Below are 23,952 nucleotides of genomic sequence, written 5' to 3' on the forward strand. Positions count from 1 at the left end.
CCCTTCCCTATAAGGTCAGACCTGTCTCGTGCCGGCTATGCTCCACTAGGGATGGTGGGGTGAGAGGTGGGGGGTGAGGGCGGGGGAGGGCTGAGGCCAGAGGACTGTGTCCCATCCTTCCCTCTGTTCATCCAATAAGTACTTCCTTGCATATCTGCTTGGAATCAGGCACCTTGCTAGGCATCGTGATTATAGCTGTGACTTAATGCCATGCACTTTTGCACTTTTGTGACCGGCTTGAGCAGAAATCCAAGTGGTGAGAGAGTGACCTCGATGAGAAGGTTCCTGGAAAGTCAGGCACCAAGGGTCACCTGCAGAGATAGAGAACCCCAGAAAAGGCCTTGCAAATGACTTGAGAATAATCATTGTCTGCCCTCCTTATAAAGAGTTAGTAGCCTGCATGTTCTCTGAATTCATGGTGCCTCCCACAGATGACAGTTCAGGGGCACAGTGGGCTGTCCGCATCTGAGGGAACTGTGGTGTGGAGAGATGGGATCCTTTGTCACGAGCCTTTGTATTTCTTGTCCTAGGAATGGACACGCTCTACTGGCGTTCATGTTTTCTCGACAGGAAAGCAAGCTGAACCGCCAGCAGACCGTGGAGCTTGGCCACCACATCCTGAAGGCACACATTTTCAAGGTGAGGTGAGGGGAGCATTGTGGTTTGAAGATTTTAGGCAGTCTGTAGTCTCAGAAGTGTCTGTGAGCCCTGCCTCCATTCCCTATGGCACATTACAGATCAAAGAACCAGAGCTCGATCCATGGCCGATATCGTTTTGTACTGGTCTCCTTGTTTCTCAAAGTGACATTTGATGTGTACCCCTTCCCCCTAGATTTCCTGTCTAGAGCAGGGGTTCTCAACCTTCCTAATGCTGTGACCCTTTAATACAGTTTGACATGGAGAGGTGACCCCCAAACCATAAAATGATTTTTGTTGCTACTTCATAACTGTAATTTTGCTACTGCTATAAATTGGAGTGTAAATATCTGTGTTTTCTGATCTTGGGCAACCCGTGTAAAAGGGTCATTCCACACTGGTCACCACAGGGTTGCAACCCACAGGCTGAAAACTGCTGGTCCAGAGCCTTTATTTATTTTTTTTTTTAGGTGTCAGGTGTTTTTGTTTTTGGTTGGTTATTTTGTTGTTGTTGTTTTTGTTTGTTTTCCACTTGCAAATTACCAAGACTACGGTGGTGAAATATTCTGCATCAGCAGACAGTGCCAAGCTTGTGTCTGACTTTGGAATGCCACCAACCTTTACTGGTCACTGCCCAGAACGATTCATTCATTAGGACTTACAGATGGCGATTCTCTCTAACTTTATCATTTATCATCCCTCTGATTTCCTTCTGCAAAAAGAAGCTTTCTCCTTATGTACACGTTTTCTCTTCCTCCCTCTCCCCCTTTCCCCTCCCCCCTCCCTCTCTTTGCCCCAGGTGTGCATATAGTTCACAGGGTTTGTGATCTCCTGACCTTTCCATTATAGCTCATCAACCGAGGTGTCCTTTTGTGTAGCCACTCTCTGCACAGTTTATTAGCTCTCACAGGCATCTCTCTTTGGTTGTTTCTAGGGCCTCAGTAAGAAGACTGGAGTCTCCTCAAGCCATCTGCAGGCCCTGTGGATTGGCTACAGCACAGAGGGGCTGTCTGCTGCCCTGGCCTCTCTCAGGAATCTCTACACTCCCAATGTAAAGGTGAGCAGCCCTCTGCACAAGGACCTGACCTATTCCTTCTCTGCCAGTCCTGCCAGCCATGGCTCTGGGGAGGGCAGAGGTTCTCTTGGTGCCGGCTTCCCCTCCTTAGTATCACACACTTCCCCCTAGAGGTCTGGCTTTGCTGCTGCAGGGAGATCTGGGTAGACAGAGCCTTTGTGTGAGCCCATCATGACCATTTCAGAAAGGGTTCGACAGGGAGGTGGTTTCACAGAGGAAGCCAAAGGTCAGAGAGCTCTGCAGGGAAGCTGGATTGTTGGTGTCCTGAATTGCTATGGCAACTCATCTCTTCCTGGATCATATGAAAGCATCAAGGACACAAAATGATGGGTCACAGGAAGCTATCTGCAGGTCCCAGGAGCGTGTAATGTACACTTCTGGCAATGGAGTGTTATATTGGTTGCGTGCAGAGCTGAGAGCTTCTTCTTCTCTGGTTAGTGACTTTCCAGTCATATTGTTCTGGCTGCACTTTTCCCTTCTGTCTGTAGATTGTGTAACATGGTCTTAGAATCAAGATCATACTGTAGACCCAGTCTCTCTGGTTATGACCACACAGAAGTGCCCAGCTCCTGACACGCCCTGCTGTGGAAACTCTAGAGCTCTTTCCCAGTGGGCTGAGTGCTGCAAACCACTGTGAAGTGCTAATTGTACCCATCCCCTCATAGTAACCCAAAGGACGCTTAGCATGGTCATCCCATGAGGGAAGGGGGGAGGCCTAGCTCAGCTGTCGGGCATCTGGCATTCATGCCACCTCAGGAAAGGGGCTGCATGCACCAGAGATGGAGACAGGGGAGCACTCCTGGACCCTGGCGTGCCTTTCCCCACCCTGCTGCTCATCATGGCACCCTCAACCCTTCCTTTAGCTATGGCTCTGGAGTATGGACTTGTGGAGCCTTCCCCATTGCTTTGGGGTGCTCTGCCTTCTTTCTGTCCCCATTGAGTTTGAAAAGTGAGGTTATCACGTGCCCAAGGATCGTGGGTACCAGAGAGGACCTAGCAGTGGGTGAGTCTGGAGGATGACCCCGAGCCCTGCTGGCCAGTGTAGGATCTTGGTATGGAGAAAGAGAGTCTATTGGCTCTGGGTGGGTACAGATGGGGTTTGTAAGGATAAAATTGCTACCTGTGTCCCAGTGGTCTCCCAGTCTCTGCTGTGGGACTTATCCGGGTACCCTCATACTAAATGCAAAAGAACTGTGCTTCTAGGGCCCCTGCACAAGGACTCTCCCTTTAGGCTCCTAGTTTTCAGTGCTTTTCTTCCTGACTAAGCCTTGCATGCAAGTTTTCTTAAGTAGATGGGCAAGAACCCATTTCTGTACTGCAGGAGCAGTTCACACTGCTGCCCCTTGTCCCCAGGTAACCCTTGCATCCCAGACAGAGGTTTTCCCAAAAGTAGATGACTCTAAATGGAGCTGTACTGTGAATTTTTTCCCACGTGGATTTTGTAAGGAATCAAGTTTAGGTTACTGTAACATTGATCATCTTACTGACTACAGCAGTATTATAGCTTTTAGCTTATCTGTAGAATTAGTAAGTTATAGAAGAACAGGAATAAGCTGGCAGTGTCTGTCCTCAGTGCTTTCACGAATTCCTGGGTGTAGAAGTTTACTTACACAGGCTGTAAGTGTGGAGAGGGGCGAACGGGAAATGTCACACTCTCTTGAGCACGGGGTTTTCGAGACTGGATTAAGAGGCTTTCCTCTCTGGGTTGTCTGCTACCCTTGGAACACACTAGCGATTTCGAGGTGTTCGGTTTTCACCTTGCTTGATAAAATTCCAGTGCTACCTACCTGTGCACCATGTTCAGATACTTACAGCTTGGCTCGAGAATATTAAGTCCTTTCATTATCTTCCCGTTTTGTCTTTGTAGGTCTTTGATGAGGGGGAAAACGGCTTTCACAGAATATTGAACAAATTACAGTAATTTAAAATTATGCATGCAATTAAGGAACTGTTTTTAGACAGTATTAACTGTTGCCATACAGGAATGAATGTCATTTTGGAAATAATTGCAGTTTGCCACTTTGGCAAATTAAAATGACTTGCTCCGAAATGAGGGCTCGGTAATCTCGGCAGCATGCTGGTGACGGCTAGCCCTGTGGCCTCCGTGACTGGGCCAGGGTCATGCCAGCCTGTGCCTGAGTGGCCCACTGGGATCCTTGCCACTCCAGCCTCTGGGCTCCTGCCCAGCTGATTGTTTCCTCAAGTGTTGTCATCGGGCAGGTGCCAGCCCCTGCCCTGTAGGTTTGGGAGCATTTGGCTTCTGGGGTTTTGCTCAGCTAAGAGGAGAAGAGACCAGGTATGAGACAGCGACATGGCCTGACTTTCTTAGGCCGGGCTCAAGAAGATTGTACTTCGAGTCGCAATCAAGGAAGATAGACTTTTCAATGGCCCTGCTTCTGTAAGCCTCCAGTATCCTGGTTCCCAGCTTGAGGTAGCTGGCACTTCTCCAGGTCCTCACTGTCATTGACGACCCACTATCCTTCTGTGTTTCATAAGTTGCTCAGCAGCCTTGCCACTTCCAAGTGTTAGCCAAAGAGAGCTGTGGTGAAGACGGTGAAGTCTGTGGATGGGCAGGAATGTGTGGGACGAGTCATCTTGTCCCTTCCTGTAGACCACACAGTATCTGCTACAACCCTGCTGTGCTGTGTCCCTGTTGCTCCAGAGACAGCATTAGCTTTGAGTCCTGAGCTATCTTTGCCCTACCCGCTCAGAGCCTCTGAGTCCTCACCTCTGAAATGGAGACAACAAAACCTCCATCTCCCAGGGATCAGAAGGGTGGCAGCGAAAGCTCTCGGGAAAGTGCCTGGCATGTCTTGTGTGCCCAGGTGAGTTGTTTTTATTGCTGCTCCCCTTGGCTCTGGGAACTGTGACGACACCAGGCTGCGGGCACCTGGGAACTTTGGGATGACAGCTGTAACTCACGTAAGGGCCTCCATCCTCCTGCTTTGTGCTGGGGGTAGCCTAGGGCTGCACACAAGACAGTGTAGGTGGGAGATAATCGGTCTCTGGGGACCTTACTCCGAAGAGCCCACAAAAGGGTGATGGCAACTGTTGCTACTAATATTTATCTAACACTTTTGAAATACTGGGTGTAGTCAGCCTCTGTCTTTGTCCCTCCTTCCTCCACCCTCCCTCCCTCCTTCCCTTCCTCCGGCTCCCTCTCTCCTTGGTGGGGAGGGAAGTGTTGTTATTTTGACATTCATTTCTAATCTTTTCAACCACCTAGGCAATGGTGCATCTGTTCCAGTCTTTCAGCCGGGGAGCGGAGTTTGGGGGCACTGAGGATGGCAGAGCCCTGATTCCGAGTGCCCTCTCGTGTCTGTGGGTACATCTGGTAGCCCTGTCAACCTGGTCCGTTCTCTGGGGAAGCTGGGTTGCCAGATCCCCGGGCCCTGGAAAGTCCAAGTCCCCAGGCTGGGACCTAGGCACCTGGGATTTTGAAGCTCTGGGTGACATCAAGTGTACCCCGTAGTTAAGAACAATGAGAGGAGAGGAGGACCTATACATGGGTAGAGTTTTAGGTGGTGAGAATACAGCAGAGCAGCAACGAAAGAATCGTGTTTCACCAAAGCAGACTAAGTGTAAATAGATGAGAAAGCCTCCATCCTGAGCACACACCCTCCAAGAGTCCAGTTGGATCCATGCCATAGGGCCACATGCACTCCTTCACCAAGGTTTCCACGCTGAGAAGGGTGGGGAGACAATGCTCACTTCCTAGAGGGACCCGGAGCCCTGGCAAACCGAAGACTGTTTTGAGAATCACTTATTCAGACCATCTACCCTATCTTTTGGGCTGATGGGGAGGGAACATGTAGTTGGCCAGCAAAATCATCTGACACTATTCTTGCTCGTCCTGTGGTGGTCCTTAGGAGTCTGTACTTATGTTTGTATATCTTGTTTGAAACTGATTTCTGAGGCCTTTATAAAACAACCAAGTATTTCTTCAGCGTGATGCTGTTTGTTTTTTCCCATCCGATCACAGTTAGTCAGAAGGAATTTCTTTAAAACTCCCTGTTTTTATTTAAACTTACAGTTTTGAAATACCTTTGCAATTGTACTTGAGTCAAGTGGTGTTCTAGGGCGTGGTGAACCTGTGTTGTAGGAATCAGTCAGCTTGTTTCACACACACACACACACACACACACACACACACACACACACACACACACATCTCTAAGTGCTCACCGACAGTGGGAGACTGGGTTGGTGTTGACCTGGGTCTGGCTATACAATGAATGATGGTCATTCTAATGAGGTAAACAGCAAAGCTGATGGTCAGGTGGCCAGGTGACTTGGCAGGGCGTCCGCATTACAAGTGTGTGGCTTAACCATTCCTTGTGGATAAGTATTGGCCCCAGTGATGAGAAAGGCCCAGCGTGGGTGCTGTCCTGACTATGGAAGGGCTTTTTCTTGTATCTCTTCTCTGTGAACTTCTGTTTCAGAGTCAGTGTCCAGCACAGCAAGCTAAGAACACAAGGACATGTTGAGGGATGGAGAGAGCTTGGAGTCTGTGCCTGAGCAGAGTGCACATGAAGTAGGGTGGGGACTTCACTTCCGGGGTCTCTCTTTAGAGACCCTTAAGAAACAGCTTTTGCTGTCTGGAACAAGCATTCGAGACAGTGGGGCTAGGGGATCTGCACTGAGGGGGTGGCCCTGCAAAGAGTGTAAGAGAGGGCCCCTGACTTGTGGAGTTCGATCTTAAACAGTATTAACATTTCACACTTTTATGTTTTTCCATGTCGAGACACCATCGAGAGCTACAGTTTCCCCACTATTAGTAATAATCTCCTGCCTTACAGTTTGTAAATAGTCTGTCAGCTGCTCTATGGACAAAGCACTGAACTACCCAGAATTTTCATATGCCCATCTCTTTCCTGTATCTTAAAATGATCCCTGATCAACTCTAGTCAAATCAATGACAGGTCTCTGAGGTTTCCGCATCTAATGGTCAGCCCTGAGAATCGGCCAGGGCAGGTTTGGATGGCTGTGGGTTGGAGCTGTTGAAAGAGACCAGCTAGGTGTAAAAGTGCCATTGTTTTTTTTTTTTTTTCCCCTTCAGAATCTGGGGATGTGATGAAGATTAGTGTGGCTAGAAATGTCCATCTGTTCAGTGACTTCATTTTCATATGTGCCGATCAGAAATGCTCCCTGCTATCTGAGGCTGTGCTGTGTGAGGCAGCCAGTGTGCCCGGCAGAGGACACGCTGTCAGTGTGCAGTGCTGATGGTCCTCGCACACACGGACGTTGCTGTGCCTTATCTCCTCCATGTCAGGAAAAGAAGACTATCCGTGTTTCCTTTTGGCTTTATCTCATTAAGGATTTGATCCTTGGTTATTATTTCGTGGTTAAAATAATGAATTTTCTCTATTTAGTGGCTGGCCATGTCTAGCCCTTACACTAATAATACCAGTGTTAGCTAGAAATCATTAAAAATGTGCCACCCAGGGGCTGGAGAGACGGCTCAGAGGTTAAGAGCATTTGTCCCTCTGGTAAAGCTCCCTATGAGGTAGCTCATAGCCATCCATAACTCAGGTTACAGGGGACCTCTGTATGCACCAGATATGCATATGACGGCACAGACACAGGCAAAACATCCATACACATAAAGTCTAAATAAATATATATATTTTTAAAAATGCACCACCCAGTGTAGGGGACAAGGGAGGAGGGGGTACTATGCCCACACAAACATCTTGTTTTCAATTGTGATGAACTAAAAATCCATAGTAGAAAATATAACACCTCAACCATTTTTAACTGTTCAGGTCAGTGAAGTATATTTACATTTAATGTTGTGAATCTCTAAAACTTTTCATTTTGTCAACCTCTGGCCATTGGATACTCTGGTGTCTGCTCTGTCCATGATCTGGGAGCTGCGCTCAGCTTATGTCCCGTTTGTTCACTTTGGATACATTTTTAATAGAATCATGTGATCACTGGCTACATCCTTAATAGAGTCATGTGATTACTTTGGATACATTTTTAATAGTCATGTGATCGCTTTGAATACATTTTTAATAGAGTCATGTGACCACATTGGATAAATTTTTAATAGTGTCATGTGATCACTTTGGATACATTTTTAATAGTGTCATGTGATCACTGTAGCTACATCCTTAAGAGTGTCATGTGCTCCTAGTCTCTTTGTTTATTTAATGTATTTTATATTAACCTCTGTCATAGCATCCCACCGGTGACTTCCTTTCTAAGCCTGAGTTCCTCACTGGTGGCATGTCCATCTCTGTCCACCCGTCAGCTGTGGGCCCTGGGTGGCTTCCACACCTCAGCTTGGTGATTGGTGTGGATGTGAACTCATTGTGCACATTTCTGCAGGATTCTGCTTTCGGTCATTTGGGATGAAGCCCCAGAAGCGGGTTTGCTGCATCACAATGCAGTTCTGGTTCCATGATTTAGGAACTCACAAGGTCCTCCTAGTGAAGCTGTGCGTGTGTGAGTGCGGGTACAGGAAATACAATGTGTGAGTGTGCATGCATTTCCTGCGGGTACATCTCAAGCTGGAGAGCCAATAGAATAAAACTGGAAGGCTGCAGATACTTCTGCTTCCCGATGTGTTAAAACTCACACACATACGTGATATTAATCTTGCTGGGGGGACATTGCCCAACAGGTGAGCCGGCTCCTGATCTTGGGAGGGGCCAACGTGAACTACAGGACAGAAGTGTTAAACAACGCCCCCATCCTGTGCGTCCAGTCTCACCTTGGCCATGAGGAAGTTGTCACGCTCCTGCTGGAATTTGGCGCCTGCCTGGACGGGATGTCGGAGAATGGAATGAACGCACTGTGTTACGCAGCTGCTGCCGGCCACATGAAGCTGGTGTGTCTGCTGACCAAGAAGGGGGCAAGGGTAAGCAGCAGTGTTTCTGACCTGGAGGGTGACAACAGGGTGTCTGAGGGGGTGGAAAATATCTTCTCGTCGTTACTGGGATCGTTGGCCCCCGGGCCAGGCTTCATGGACCTCAGTTTGTCAGGTGCAGTGATTTGAGAAATTAGAGAGTCAGTGTAGAAGATCCAGTGTCTGAGTGGGAGCCCCAGGAGAGAGAGAGAGAGAGAGAGAGAGAGAGAGAGAGAGAGGTGGCCATGTGTGCCTACGCTATTGCTTTGCTCCATGTTGTACAAGGCAGATTCCTGGCTATTAGCCACATGTTCTGTTTTCCATTACTTGGAGGAACTTGGGCAGTTCCTACTAGGGAAGGTACACGTGTGTTGCTCTATCCTGAATTTATTCTAGAATCTAATATGGCATCCTAATTGTTTGGAAGATTTTTTTTTCAGAAGTCTTTTTTCCTACATTGTGTGTGTATGTGTGCGCGTGCATGTGTGTGTGTGTATATGTGCATGTGCATGTGTGTATGTATGTGTGCATGGGCGTGTGTGTGTGTGTGTGTGTGTGCGCACGCGCACACACACAAGTATATGCCATGCTGCATATGAGGAGTTCAGAAAGCAGTGCCCTGGAGGGAGTTGGTTCTTGCCTTCTACTGCATGGGTTCTGGGAATCCAGCCTGGCAGCAGGTACTTCTCCCTACTGACCCATCTTGCCAGCCCTGGTGAAATAGTTAAAATGTGTTCCCTCATACCCCATCTTCCCCTTCTTGTCCTGGTCCACTTCGTTATCATTTTAAAACAATCCCGCGAGTTCTCTGGCTCTTAGAAGCCCTGTGCTTGAGCTGTGGGAACTGCCTCCTAACTTCAGCATTCCTTTTCCCACCCGGGACACTGGGCCTTTGAAGGCCACGGTTCTCATCTGTCTGTTGGAATCCTGTGATCCTGTGAGCCTTCCACCGACCTCTTGCTGTTACCATTAGATAACTGTCTGCTACTCGACACCTTCGGGTAGAGCTACCAGCCTCTTAGACGATGAGAGATGGATGCTAAGCTCAGCATAAGCCCTCTGTAACTTAATATGAGCAGATACGCATTTCACAGGCAGATGAGCCTGCCGAGCAACAGTGGATAAAGCACTGTTAGCTGACTTGCCTGTTTAATTAAGCTAGGCTTATAGTGGATGCAGAAATGTTGCTGTTGGAAGTCCAGCATTTGGGACACCTGAACCTCGTCTCTGGTGTTTTGGGGTGCATGCCTTATTGCTATGTGGCACATGCCCTGATCTCTGGATACCAGCTGTCTCTTAGCTTTCTTCTGAGCCTTTCTTTCTTCAGCCGTCACATCTGAGGGCTTGCAGGGAGAGGCTAGCTGTCATGTTGGGGACTCTTGCAGAGTCCAAGCCATGAGGCAGCATGCCCCTAATTTGCAAACATGTCAGAGCTGAACATTGGGCCCTTCTTCAGTCTTGGGACTCCTTCACTTAGATAAGGAGCTCGGGGGTGCCTGTCAGCATCGGGCCTTTGGGAGCCATGTGGCGCTCACACAGTTCTTCTGACTCGATGGCATCTCCCAGCTTTGTGTCTTTCCTTTGTAAGCCACTACACCCCAGGTCACCTCTCTGTTTTTCTTTCTGTCCCTCTTCCTATAGATCTGTGTTCTATTCTATAGATCCTTTCCTTTCTTTGGCTCCCTGGTTCAGTGACCAACCCCCTCCCCAACGTCTCAGAGCTGCCTGAGAATACTTCATCTAGGTATTCCACTGGGAAGCGTAGGACTTTGTCTGAGGGCTCAGTCCGTGAGCTTCACGAGCCTGCTGAGAGATACCTGTGTGGGGAGGCTGTCTTGTGGTTACCAGTTCTGCAAAGCGAACCTGAGGCCTGGATTAAGCGGTCTTATCACAATGAAGGGAGTCACAGGTTCAGTACTGTCCAGAGAGATAAGTTGGAATGTGAACCCTTGTTCTTCTGCAGTAGCATAAATTCGCTTGTAGCCTTCAGGACACACGTGTTCCCAGAGTAAAGGGATTCTCACTGTTGCCTTTGCTCTGCTTCTGCCCGCAGGTGGACCACTTGGATAAGAAGGGCCAGTGTGCACTCGTCCACAGCGCGCTGAGGGGCCACAGTGACATTCTCCAGTACCTACTGAACTGTGAGTGGTCGGCAGGCCCTCCGCAGCCTGGCACCCTGAGGAAGAGCCAAGCCCTGCAGCAGGCACTGACAGCAGCCGCCAGCATGGGCCACAGCGCGGTGAGTGGGGCTATGGTGTTCCTTCCCGAGACATGAGGCTTTGTGGCCCAGCTGTTCGGTCACAGCCTTCTAAGTTGAGAGCCACAAGCAACAAAGGGAAATGGAGATTTCAGAAAGTAGCCATTGACTCTGACTAATGAAGCGCCTCTCGTGCCACTGCCCTTGCCGTGAGCAAGGTGGTGGGCGGAATGCCCTCCCTGAGAGCTCTGGTGAGTGTCCTGTCTCTCCTGTTCTCACCTCCTCTCCTGTCTGCTCTTACCTGGTTCTTCCCTCCCGGTCCCTTCAGTTCCTGCTTTTGTCCCTATAGCCCGTAGACTACAGTCACATGGAACCCTAGTTCTGAAATCATTCTGGAGCATTTGAAGGGTTTTTAAAAATCAAGCTGGGATGCTCTGAGAGGCCGTGAGAATGGATGTTCATTATTTGAAGTTGCTGTGCCGAAGGAGAGATTCAACACTCCATTTCTTTCTGGGTGTCACTAGCTCTAGGTTTGAAGGTTTAATCATCGTCGGCTGGCCTGGTTCGCTGCCTTGGCTGCAAATATAACAACATTCGCTCCCATTTTGCTGGTGCTTCTCCCTCTTTGTTAGCTTTGAGCAATTGGAGATGCCAGTGTTTGGTAATATTCTTTCCCCCAGCATGACTGAGATTTGAACGCCAAGCTGGCTGGCTGGCACTGGCACGTACACACGATAGCAGATAAACATATAAGCATGTATTTCTGCCTGGCTAATACTTGGCATGCATAAATGACAGTGTTAAATACACATATCCGAAAACGCAGACGTTTTCCTCTAGCATTTGTCTCAGTTTTTAAAACAAGACCTCAAATAGCCTAGTCTGTAATTCTGGTTAATCCTGCCTCTGCCTCCCAAGTGCTGGGAGTCACAGGCTTGGGTCACCCTGCTCTGCCAACTCCTTCAGCTGCCCGAATCTGTGGCTCCAACATGGGAACAGTCATCTCTGGGAAAACTGAGGTGGGAAGAGACCAGGCTCCTCTCGAGGCTCCAGGAGAGGGCCTTTATGGCTTTGCTAGCTTCTAGAAGGCACTGCCTTCCTGGTTGTGTCCTCCATCTTCAGTGTACATGACCTCCCTTGCTGCCCCTTCTTTCTCCCTCCTCTGACCCAGACGCCTCCTGTCCAGTCTAAGAATGTTGTGGTCATAGCAGGTTTGCAGCAGGCAGGACCCCCAGACTGTGTACCCACAGAATTGCTTCATTTCAAGGCCTGTGATTTCCTCCTGCCATTTACGGAGCTCGGAGCTTCCACGGATTAGGAATAGGCCCAGTCAGCATTCTGTAAACACTATGGATTGGGATCCTGGAAGATGGCTTTGTCTGTGTCTCCTGTCACTCAGGACGATGCTGGCTCTGGTCCAGGGCACAGATACTTCATCTCCCCAGGGGCAAGCTTTCCTGCCTCCAGCTTGGGACCTGCTGTGCTTTTTAACAGGAAGATGCCCGGAAGGGAGAGGCACAGAGCTGTCAGTGGAAAAATCGCCCCGAGACTACTGAAAGAAAATTTTCTCTGTAAAAAGAAAATATCACCTTGTTTTCTTTCCTCGTGAAGAATGGCCTAATGGTGATTTATGCAGAAGCTGCACTTTATGTGATCTGCCGGGTCCTTTGTTGATTACGTTGGCATATTTGGGTCATGTTGGAATTCATTAGAATTCTGAGTACCTGGTAATCCTGAACAGAGTTGCTGCAATTCCCTGAGATTGTTGTATTTTTTAATTCTCCCCGGTGAAAGTGTGAATAGCATACGAATGATGCTGGGAAATGGTTTTCATTATGTTTTCCTCACTTGTGCAGCACAAGATAATAATGGTTAAAAAACAACACTCTCTCCTTTGATCTATGGGCTATAATAAGCACCCATTGCTCTGAGAGCTCATTAAATCACCTTGCCACGTCTGACAGGTCGTCCAGTCCTTGCTGGGAATGGCAGAGGAACATGAAATCGAAGTCAATGGCACCGACACATTGTGGGGAGAAACAGGTAATTATGCTTCCAGTGTTTGTAGTCGGAGGCAGCGTGCGTGATGTCCCAGCCCCGCTGTGGCCTGATTGTCTCAAGAGTGACTGGTGATGCATGTTCTCCTGTTTTTATTTTGTCACGAGGCATTTGAAGCTTAAATCCTTTTAAACTTGCCAAATGAGTAGTAAAACTTCCCTGGAAGCAATAAAAGGGACTCGTTTTGAGTTAGAAGGGCAATTACGGTGCACTCGAGGAGCCTCTGCCTTAGTAAGGCTTCAGGTTTGCACTTGTCCCAGCCCACCTGATCCTTCCTTGAAGCCTGGCTGATGGAGCCAGGCAGTGGTTCCATTGTTGAGCAAATCAAAGATGGCTCAGTAGGGAAAGCTCTGTCTTGAGGAGTGAGACAACTCAGGTCTCACAGCCCCGTGTAAAACACAGTCCGGAAGTCCCTTTCTGTTGGTCGGGGTAGGGCGGCTACCTGACTTGGTAGGAAGAAAGATTAGCATTCAGATTAATGAAGATATTGCTGCTTTGAGATTTCCCATTCCACAGTCGTAACCAAGATGCTTGATACGGTTTTTTTTCCCCCAGTTTCGTACGTGATGCATGTGGTTGCTATTTCTTTTGCACGGATCTGTCTCTAACTTCTAGGTTATTGTCTAACAGAACAGATGGTGGTGTGGAGAGTTTATTAGCTAGCTCACACTTGGGAGAAGCCTCAGAGATTTTCCTGGTGGGAGATCAGGCCTGCCCTTCAGAGCCACATGGCCCGCTCTCGGAAGCCACCATCATCTGGCTTCCTATGGCTTGCTATGGACTGAAGGAGGAGTGAGCCGTGGCATGAGTTTCGGAGAAAGTGTGGGACTCCAGATGGTGTGGATCAGTCGCCTCCCTGTTGAGATTCTGCCAGTTGGTTGATGTCTGAAGAGACACTTGAGAAATTAAAGACTTCTCACTTAAAAAAAAAAAAAGTACACATTTATGATCTCATAGGTTCTGAGAGTCGAAGTCTAGGCTAATGGGGCTGAACTCCCAGCTTCAGCATCTCACCGCCCGCTGTCTAGGTACTGGCTCGAGCTGTGTTCCCATCAGACTCGCCAGATTCCAAGCCCCGAGCCTACTGATCTGTTCATCTCTTTCTCCATGAGTCTGGTGAGAAGACAGAGTTGTTCAGCCTTCTCTTCTAAGGCCTTCAGATGCTGTGACCTGGAAAACAATTCTTATTGTCATTAGTAGGGATTTGGGTGAATTTAATCAGCCAAGAGGTTTTTTATTGGGGGGGGGTCCTTTTGTTTACTTGGGGGGGGAATTTCATATAGTATCTTAACCATATCCTCCTTCCCCGCCCATTCCCACAACTCTCCCTCAACAATTTCATGCTCGTTCTGTTTCTCAAGAAACAAACAGCAAAACCATGTGCACACACACACCCAGTCATGTTGGCCAGCTGAGGCCTGCCCTGGAGTGTGGTTGACAGACCCAGAATCACGCCATTGGAGAAAACAGATTTCCCCTCTCTCAGCAGCTTTTGGTTGCAAATGGCTTCTTGGTGAGGGTGGATGTTTGTGCCCACCTTCCCTTCTCCATGCTGGGGTTTTGTCTAGTGAGCAGGCTCGGGGAGTGGGAAACACACTGGCTCTAGGAGGCTCTCAAGTTGGGTTTGGAGTCCGGCTCACTGTGATTCTTGCCCCAGGGCCCAGTGGTTGGTGAGTTGGCTAAAGTTCTGGTTGGAACTCTGGGCTCACACTCCAAGCAGTCCCAGATCTTTGAAGTTGGAAAGGTGGGGGTGTGTAAGCAAGAAGCTGAGGAAGGGGAATGACCTGTTCTTGTTGTTTGAGACAGGCTTGGCTGGTCTAGAAGTCACTGTGAAAGGACAAGCTAGCCTCTGACTTACCGCCTCACCCTTCTTAGTGTCGGAATTCTGTAGGCATGCACCACCATGCCCAGAAGCCAAGAGTTGTGTTGAGAGAATTTGGAAATTTAGCATTTAAAGTTAAGTAAAGGCAAAGCAGAGTTGTCCATCGGGCTTAGAGAGCCATAGCAGCCCTCCAGGAGTCATGTGCTTCCTTCATCCCTGATGACCATTGTCCCAGCCCTTCCTGCCTTCTCCTACAGCTGCACATGTCAGGAACAACCCGAAACCTTGCAAGGCACGACTTAGATGAGAGAATATCAGCAGATACTGGGCCTGGCTGCACATGTGCTCTCCGGACGCTGTGAGCTGTGCTTTAGATTTGACCATCGAGGTCTATTGCTTGACTCCCAAGTGTGGGGATGAGAGAGATGAATTGGGTGGTGAGTGGGGTTCTGACTTAGCACATCCTGCAATGGCAGTGGCTCATAGGCCAGTGAGTCACAGCCTTCATTGCCAGCTTCCTTTAAGCTGCAGAACCTGACCTTTCCTCCAAGAGTGTGGGTTGGTGACCCCCACGTGTTGTGTGGTGCTCCCCACATCTTGTGCAGTGCTCCCCACATCTTGTGCAGTGCTCCCCACATCTTGTGTGGTGCTCCCCACATGTTGTGTAGTGGGTGCTCCCCACATGTTGTGTAGTGGGTGCTCCCCACATGTGTGGTCCTCATCACAGTAGGGAGTCTCAGTAGTGAGAGTGGCTGCTTGGTCAGTGGCTTTGCCTGGTCCTCATTCCTGAGTGTTCTCAACAATGCTGTGTATCCAGAACATCCCAGGCTGGCCTTTGTGTATTGACCACAGGATGGGCCAGGATCCAGAGAATGACTCCTGTGTAGGGTGTGGGGAGGTAGAGGAACAACGGGTGCTTTATGTGGAGAACGCACTCATTAGTTCTCCTGGAACCCTTGTACCTATTTACAGGTCTTCGCAGTTTAGATTTAGCTATAAAGATACTGGCTGGTGGGCTTATCCAGGCGGTCTCCACATCTGTCTCCGGCTCACCCACCCAGCTTTGAAGGGTACAGTGTCTCTGTCCTGTTTGGCATGCAGCACCTGCTATCACAGGAGTGAGATGCTGAGAGGTGAGCACCAGACCCCTGAGTAAAGTACGTCGCCACCGTCGTCAGGACAGACTCTTGCAGGATCCACGTACCGGCTTCCCAGGGTCCACGTCTGGGCATCATGACCCCTACTGATTGAAAGCAGGAGGTTGTCTGAAGTGATGCCCGCTCTCAGCCAGAAAGGCCAGGGAGAGACCTGAAGGGGCGGGGCAGCCGGGAGGAGGCGTGGTCCTTAGTGCTTGAGCTGATGGTCCTCCTGTGTCATCATGAAGAGCTGGCTCACAAGGCCATGAGCTTATTACAGACTCTATAGACTTTCATCTAAAATGGTGTTTAGTCTGAGCACTGCAGTGAACCCATAGGTTTTAGAAAACTCCTAAGTGCCTGCTGATTTGGGAAGCAGAGGGCTTTACTTAGAAACCCTTCTCTTTCACAGGGATGTCTGGGCAGTGTTTAGAGACAAGCCCTCAAAGTGAGTTCTGTGGTTGCAGTAGCTCTGAGCCGCTGCCTTCCTTTCCCTACTCCCCCTTCCTCGGCTCCTCTTCCTTTCTCTCCTCCCCTCATCTTCAGTGGGGAGTGAGTCGGACCTGCTAGCAGAAACCACATCGCCAACGAGGCCAGCACTGTGCCACCCACAGACTGGCAGACGATGATTGTCCCACAGTTTCTGGGCAGCCCGAAACATGGCGGCAGCCCATCCAGTGCCTGGATTATCTGTCTTAGCATTCCACAGCCATGACGAGTCGGTCCTGGCTCCCACAAAGTCCCAACTGAATTGAGTTACTGTTTCCACGTCAGCGTTTGATATGGATCAACCCAAGCCGAAACGACCGGGGACACTTAACTGGTGACCTAATGCTGTGGGAATTGACAGACCATGTTCCCAACTCCAAGCTCTGTCCAGCGTGAGTCTGCACCCTGCTTCTGGCTGTTTCGATGGAAACAGGGCCTCACCTTCCAGCCTGCTCTGTGAGAGCTTTTCCGCCATGGATTTCCTCTGCCTTGTTCCAGATATTGTTGGCGCTGTTGTGTGAAGAGAAGCTGTGGTCCACACACTATGGGTTTCCCAAGGACCGGAATGCCTGTGTCTCTTACTCTCATGCCACTGCTGGGCCTGCTACTGTCCCGGGAGTTTCTCCAGGGGTAGAGGTCACTCGTGCTGTCAGTTACGTATCTGTGGCTGCTGAGCAGAGGAGTGGATGGCATTTTGCTTCTCTAGGGCTTGCTGTGTGGGTGTTGACAAAATGAGAACATGGAAAACAAAAGAAAGCTTACAGCTTTAAGGCAGAGGATGTTCATTTTGTAGAATTTTTTGTGAGAAGTACTTGGTAGATAGGGATAGGGCAAGGGACCAGTGACACGATTTTGTTCAGTGATAGTCCTGGCCTGTCTTGTTGGATTCAGAGCTAGCGCTCACACTCACACACACACACACTCTCTCTCTCTCTCTCTCTCTCTCTCTCTCTCCCCCCCCACCCCCATGTGGGGGGGGTTGCTGCCAGCTGCTGTGTTATTATTTCCTGGTGTAGTCTAGGCATGGTTCCTACTACACACACTTCTCCCCCTTGTTTCTATAACATCTCCCTCTCCTGACCCTTGCCTGCCCTCCAGCAAGCTGCTGTCTATTGACTTGGTTGCATCCTCAGAGGCCCTTCATCCTGGGCTTTGAGAAATAGGATGTTTTGTGCCTCCGAAGATTGTGCTTTCCTAATTTTTGAAGGGGGGTGTCCCAGCATGTCCCATCAAAGTAGGTTAAGACTGACTGAGATACTTGGTGTAAAGCGCCAAGTCTTTTGTCTCCACTGATCGGTGCTTCTGTTGGTGAACACTGACTGAGTTTGGCCATTGTAAATGGCTCCCGTTGCCAAAGCTGTTAAAGATTTTTCTGCTGTGCCTAAGTCACGTGAGCCAAGTTTTCTCCTCTGCAAGTGGGGTGAGAGATTGGGGTTAGGGAGTGTGCACAGGCAGGAGCTTCCTAGTCCTATTTCACTATTGGCTATTTCTGGGAGGAATCCGGCTGCCTCTGACCCAAGTATAGCCCTGTCGGAGGGATCCTGTGTCTCCAGGCCTCCAGTTGTAGGACAGGATGGAGGCATATACCTCCACATGAGGTCACAGCTGAGAAATGGCGTTTCTTCCTTTGTGATTCGTGTTCCTCTTGTCTCTATGAACTCACTTTCCTTTCTGTTCTGGGCTTTATAACATATATCTAAGGTTTATGGGCCCATGGAAGGCAAGGTTTATCCACGGCTACCTCAGAACACAAAGAGCAGAGTAGAATGCCTTATTATTTCTTTTTCTTTTCTTTTTTTTTTTTTTTTTTTTTTTTCGGAGCTGGGGATCGAACCCAGGACCTTGCGCTTGCTAGGCAAGTGCTCTACCGCTGAGCTAAATCCCCAACCCCTTGCCTTATTATTTATTAATGACACTTGCTCATTTGAATTTTACCTTTGCTCTCTAAGTGGATTGGAGGACTTTTAGTAAGAAGTTATATTTTAGGCTTTCTGTGTTCTGTTTGGTCCTTACACATTCAAGTTCTTTAAGTACACACACCTCACTTAAAATGCCTGGGCACAGAAATGTTTCAGATTTGTGAGTTTTCCATAGTGTGGGGTGTTTTTATCATCAGCAGTGCTCTAAGGTCTAAACCTTTCAGTGTTATGCTGGCTATTTTGAAGAGTTTCACATTTTGTCCTTGCGGATTTGGGGCACACACCCTTTCTCGGTTCCCCTCAGAGCACAAGGCCAGGTAAGAGACTAGAGAAAAGGCATGTGTCCAATACTTTCTGGGGTCTGTTGAGAATGTGTGAAACACTGACCCAGAGATGTGACACGCCTTCCCTCCTTTTCTTGGACCCCCCCCACCAGCCCCCTTCCACCCTCCCACCCCCCAGCACAGGACTCTGTCCAGCTCAGTTTGTGCTCAAATAAGGAGGAGAAAGGCAGACCATGAGCCATGTTTTCCTGCCCTCGGTGACATCAGGCACACCTTCTGTGTCTTGGCAGGTAGTTGGATCTTTCCCAGCATGCTTTAGGAGTGACAGCTGTTCAGATCTGTGGTCTTCATACAGGTTTTAGAGGAGCAAGGTATATATGAGGGAAGTGTGTTTACGGTGAATTTATAGTATTTACAGCTTGGATGTGCGTGCTACACAGTGGTTCTGGTGTGCTCCTTCGATGTACTGCTCTTTTGGTCCCAGGAGCCCCGTGGCCAGAGTGACAAGGGAACACAGCCATTGCACGCTGTTCATACTGTCTGTGGGAGAGCTTGGTGGCCCCATGGGAGCACAGAATCTTGTTCTGGGCTTTTCCTTCTAAAAACATTCACAAGCAGTCGTTTGGTGAGTTCAGTGTCTTTAGAGGAGACCTCCTAGAGGCAACAGTGAAGGGCCAGGAACAGGCGTCCACACGGCCACTTCTGCATGCTCTTAGGCAAGCTGATGAGCTTCTCTGGGCCTTAGTTTCTTCATTTGCAGCAGATAAGGCTAGCACTTGCCTCCCAGGAGGTGCGTGTGTGTGAAGTGCATTCATGGATACACAAAGCTAGACTCTTCACACATGACGGATGGCATAGTGTATCATTAGAACGGGTTAGTGGGGCTGGAGGGATGGCTTTTGGTCTGTTGCTTAGTAATATTGGTATCTTAGTAATATTAACCTCTCATAACTCTAGCTGCACAGAATAGCTCGTAAACATTTGTCAGCTGCTGAGCACTGCAAAACACCACAGGAAGAAGGTTCTGTTTAATCTCAAGGAGCCCATTGGAGATCACTGTCAGGTGTACTTGCGTGAGGTTAAAGGAACTGGGCTACAGAAAGTTCTACCTCCGGTCCCAAGTCACAAAACAAATCCTTCTAGTCTACTGGTTTTTCCCTCAGCCACAGTGAGGTGACCTTTCTGTGACCTCCACTGTTTACTCTTAATTGGTGCTTCCTTTTTTTTTTTTAATAAGTAATGGGAAAGGCCAGTAGAACATGGAAATAACTGCACAAGTGAACACATGCATATAAACAAAACTGGGCTATTTTGTGCATGGCAACCTCAGGGCCGGAGGAAGTGTGTGTAACAGGTGCAGATTCTTGATTAAGCTGTGGGCTGGCCATGAAGGTCAGTTTGGATTTTCCATACATAACGTGTGAAAGGTAGTTATCTGGCCTGGAAGAGTGGTCTGCACCTCCTTCCCTCCAAGTATCCAGGTCGGGTCTAAGAAGCAAATAATGAGCATTTCTGGTTCTCATCCTCAAGCCGAGACGCCCTGGACCACCACAGTGGCATGCCCTTGTGTGCTTGAGTGACAGGCCTGTTATAACATTTCATAAACAGCCCCATCGATGAGATGACTGTGTTCCCAGCAAGTTGACAGTTGAGGGTTGTTTCTTTTTTTAAAATCAAATCTTTGCCCGGAGAACTTCGATATATATAAAGGATTCTGCCAAAAGATCCATTTTTATGATGCAAAGGAGTCGTTTCTTCGTGATGTTTTCAATGAGCTCGATGGCTGAGTGTCAGCCAGGTTTTTCTTAAAATGAACATTTGCCACGACGAATCTGCTCGTGCTCAGAAGATAGCGCTGCCAAGGTGAAATTATTCAGGATTGGCAGGATAGGGTGTGTGCTTTTTTTTTTTTTTTTTTTTTTTAATTCAATCACACAGACGATATCTTGTTAAGGGTTTGCCAAGTAAAAGCACTTGTGTCTGGCTTCGTGGTCCTTGTGTGTTCACGTGGACTGGGGCCTTCCTTTCCGTATGTCCTTGTGTTTTATTGGCGGAACACAAAGCAGCAATGTCCTTTTCTCCTACCCTGGTCCTGTCTTTCACACCCCACCCCCACTCCTTTTTTTTTTTTTTTGTCTGATCAAGCCAAGTTCACTGACCCTCATCAGCTGGGGCTGAGGTTGGCTTTCTCAGAGGATGGTTGGAATTCCTGAGCATAGCTTGTTTTGAGTTTGTTTGTTGCAGCCCTCCATGCTTCCGAATATGGGAATGTGGTATCCTGAAGTCCTCGAGGCTGCTGAAACTCGAGATGCATCCTCGCCTGGGGAGTTCGGTGATGGAGCTAAAAATACTCAACTCTGGGTAGAAGAGGAAGCCAGTGCCTCAGTGTCTGTCATCAGCGGTGTCTCCTTAGGAATTCCTGTACAGAACCTGATCTGGTTTGAGACTGAGCAAAGTAGACCAGTGCTGACAGGTTCTTAATCCCCCCACAAAAGATCTGCACTAACAAGCCCACGGCAAATCAGATCTGACTGTGGAGAGAGAAGAAGGTGGAATCCGACCCCCGTCTCCAGGCCTGGCATGGCACACTTGTCAGCTTGTCAGCTGCTTCAACTTCCGGCTCCTCTGCCGGCTGGTGAAACACACGGATCCTATTTTTAGCTCAGCGCTGTCTGATGTGTTACTGTCAAGACTTCAGTAGCAGCTGCAAGGGATATTCCAGATTCCAGCTTAAAGGCCCCGTTTCTCACAACGATGAAGCGTCCTCACTAAGTAAAAGAAGGGAGAGTTTTAGTAGGCAGACCAACCAGTCTCACTGAATGCATGACTGGACTCGTCTCTTTCCGTGGAGTCCCATGTCTCTGTGTGCGTACACATGTGTGTCGCTGTGCACCTTAGAGTCCTTTCTTCTCCTACATGTGTACAGCCATGGAGGGAGCAGGAGAGTGCCTGAGTAGTGGAGGAAAATTCCAGAGCAGGCTGGCACCAAGATCTCTCATGACCCACTTGAGGGCTTCTGCGAGATTAGTTCGGATAGTGTGTATTACAGGAGAAGAGAACAATACAGTGTTTATATCCTTTGAGACCCCTAGGGTAGGGACAGCGACTGGAGCTAGCTCATTCCCTTTGAGGCTGACATGTGCATGAGAGAGAAGTGAGCACAGCTTAGACTTCCCAGACCCAGGCTTCTGACTTGGCCTCTGTGTGGGCTGTGGGACAGGCACAGGTAACATGGGCAAGGCCACAAGTGTGAGGTTCTCCAGCGAATCCACATCTGGTCCTCCCTGGACAGAGGAGGTGACATCTCTCTGTCACGAGAGAGTTCCCACAGGCAACGGGGCAGCTCATGTGTGCTTGCAGCTCCTCGGGGGCCTCTGAGCTTCTCAGTATAGCTTGTTTTCCTGCCAGAGGCAGACGTGGGTGTGGGGTGTGACAGACTCTGATCTTCTACAGTGAGAAGCACTCCAAGCATCACTTCAGCAGTCGTGAGCATCCTTACTGCCTTCGCCGGGCGGGAGCAGTATTGGGGGTTCCCTGCTGCAGCAGTGGGGGCTGGCTAGCTCTCTCATCGTCTGGCTTGGACCACCTTGGCCGTTGGCTTTGTGAGTGTACGATGGCCTCCTTGCCTTTACCACAGTTCATCAGTCATAAAACTGACTTGAGTGGGTTACCTTTCCGTTCAAGTTTGTGTAAGGTTTGAATTTGAACATCTACTCCTCCTTAGGGGCAGAGGCCTCTCTGTGTAACATGTGCGTGCATACACACACACACACACGCACACACACACACACACACACACACACACACACACACACACACACACAGAGAGAGAGAGAGAGAGAGAGAGAGATAAGAACTTCTTTGAGTTAATAAACCAAAGAACCACTTGGAAGACTGCCCTCTGGCATTGTGTCTGTCAGTGTTCTATTGCTGTGAACAGACCCTGATCATGGCAGCTCTTACAAGGAAAACATTTAATTGGGGTTGGCTTACAGGTTCAGAGGTTTACTTGGTCTGTTATCCTCATGGTAGGAAGTATGGCTGTATGCAGACAGACATGGCGCTAGAAAGTAGCCTAGAGTTTTACATCTGGATCCATGGGCAGCAGAAAGAGAGGGCCACTGGGCCTGACTGAGGCTTTTGAAAACTTCAAAGCCCACTTCCAGTAACACACTTCTCCAACAAGGCCACACCTCCTAATCCTTTGAAATAATGCCGTTCTCTTGTGACCAGGCATTCAAATCTGCGAGCCTGTGGGGGCCGTTCCCATTCAAACAACCACGGGCTGCTTTGGTCACTCATGTGAGTGTGCTTCGGTGGCCTCTGGGTGTCAGAATGCAGTGATAACAGATATGGCGGAGGACCCTGTGTTTATTAGTCAGCTTTTCAGTAGTTAAGGTATACTTAATGAAATTGAACGTTTGAATTAAGCCTTTGATGATATTAGGGCTCCTTACATAAGTCTGATCTGGTTTGACTACTTAACTGCAGAAGAGGAAACTGTCTTGGCCAAATGTAGGAAAATACACTGAACAGCATTTTCTGTCTCATCCAGAAACCCCTGCATTCTGGAGCCCTCTGCGCCTTTCTAACTCCTCAGTCCTCTGAGTCCCCAGCCATTCTGTGTGCTGTTCCTCTGCTCCTTCTGCTAGAGCCTGCTGTTCCTGCCTAGGTATCGGCCCTGACTTCTCTCGGGAATTGGGGCTAGCTATCCTGCCTCCTCGGAGAGCAGAAAGAGGCCAGTCCTAATCCTGGAGCAGCGTTTATCACTGATGCTGAGGCAGTGCTGTTAGGATGTGCTGGGCCTTGTTTGTGGAACATACTGTCAGCCAGCAGATGCCAGCCCCACAAGTCCTCACCGTCAGGCCTGCAAAGGCAGGCTGGTGTCTGCTCCCAATCTGCTGCCTCCTCCGGTCCCCTGACTTGCTCCTTCTATGCTGTCCGCTGCAAAATCGAGAGACTTTTGAAGTTCAGTCAGAACAGCCAACCTTGAACACGTTTTTCCTGGAGAGGTGTGCTGACCCACTCTTGAGAAAGAAGCATGTGTGTCACTGGGCGAGGAAATGTTCACAGTGAGCAGCAATGGTCTGGTGGGACTGGGCCAGCACAATGCCCCTCACCTCCCCAGCTACTGGGGAAGCTTGGCCACCCATGAGGAAGCTACTGAGAGATGGACAGTACCCGAACTCTGTCTGCGTTCATGCCTCAGGGCCTTGGGACCAGAAACACAATGAGAACTGGCTCGCCCTTCTGGAAGGATGGGGGGCTGCATGTCCCTGCTGTCGTCCTGTGCTTCAGATGCTAGGCACCCCCAGGATGAGTCTTCCCTGGTAATCTGCTCCCTCCCATGGCTCCTGCCTTACTCCTTACTTCCTGCAGAAGGCTGGGAGTGAGACTCAGGTGATGTCAGCAGTATCAGAGCCAGCTGTCAGGACTGCAGTGTCTGTCTCTGTCTCTGTCTCTGTCTCTGTCTGTCTGTCTGT

The 23,952-nt window shown here is 49.1% G+C and overlaps 1 protein-coding gene across 6 annotated transcripts in view; it reads left to right on the forward strand.

Annotated features, from left to right (window-relative positions):
- Positions 1–23,952, forward strand: part of Tanc1 (tetratricopeptide repeat, ankyrin repeat and coiled-coil containing 1) — a 236,546-nt gene that overhangs the window by 195,255 nt on the left and 17,339 nt on the right. For all 6 annotated transcript variants that reach the window (XM_087651651.1, NM_001002854.2, XM_087651654.1 and 3 more), the window contains 5 exon segments: positions 531–639; positions 1,571–1,693; positions 8,340–8,576; positions 10,618–10,803; positions 12,726–12,804. In XM_087651651.1, coding sequence (XP_087507777.1) covers positions 531–639; positions 1,571–1,693; positions 8,340–8,576; positions 10,618–10,803; positions 12,726–12,804 — 734 coding nt within the window.

The sequence above is a fragment of the Rattus norvegicus genome, chromosome 3, assembly GCF_021556685.1.
Source record: "Rattus norvegicus strain SHRSP/BbbUtx chromosome 3, alternate assembly SHRSP_T2T, whole genome shotgun sequence".
Classification (NCBI taxonomy): domain Eukaryota; kingdom Metazoa; phylum Chordata; class Mammalia; order Rodentia; family Muridae; genus Rattus; species Rattus norvegicus.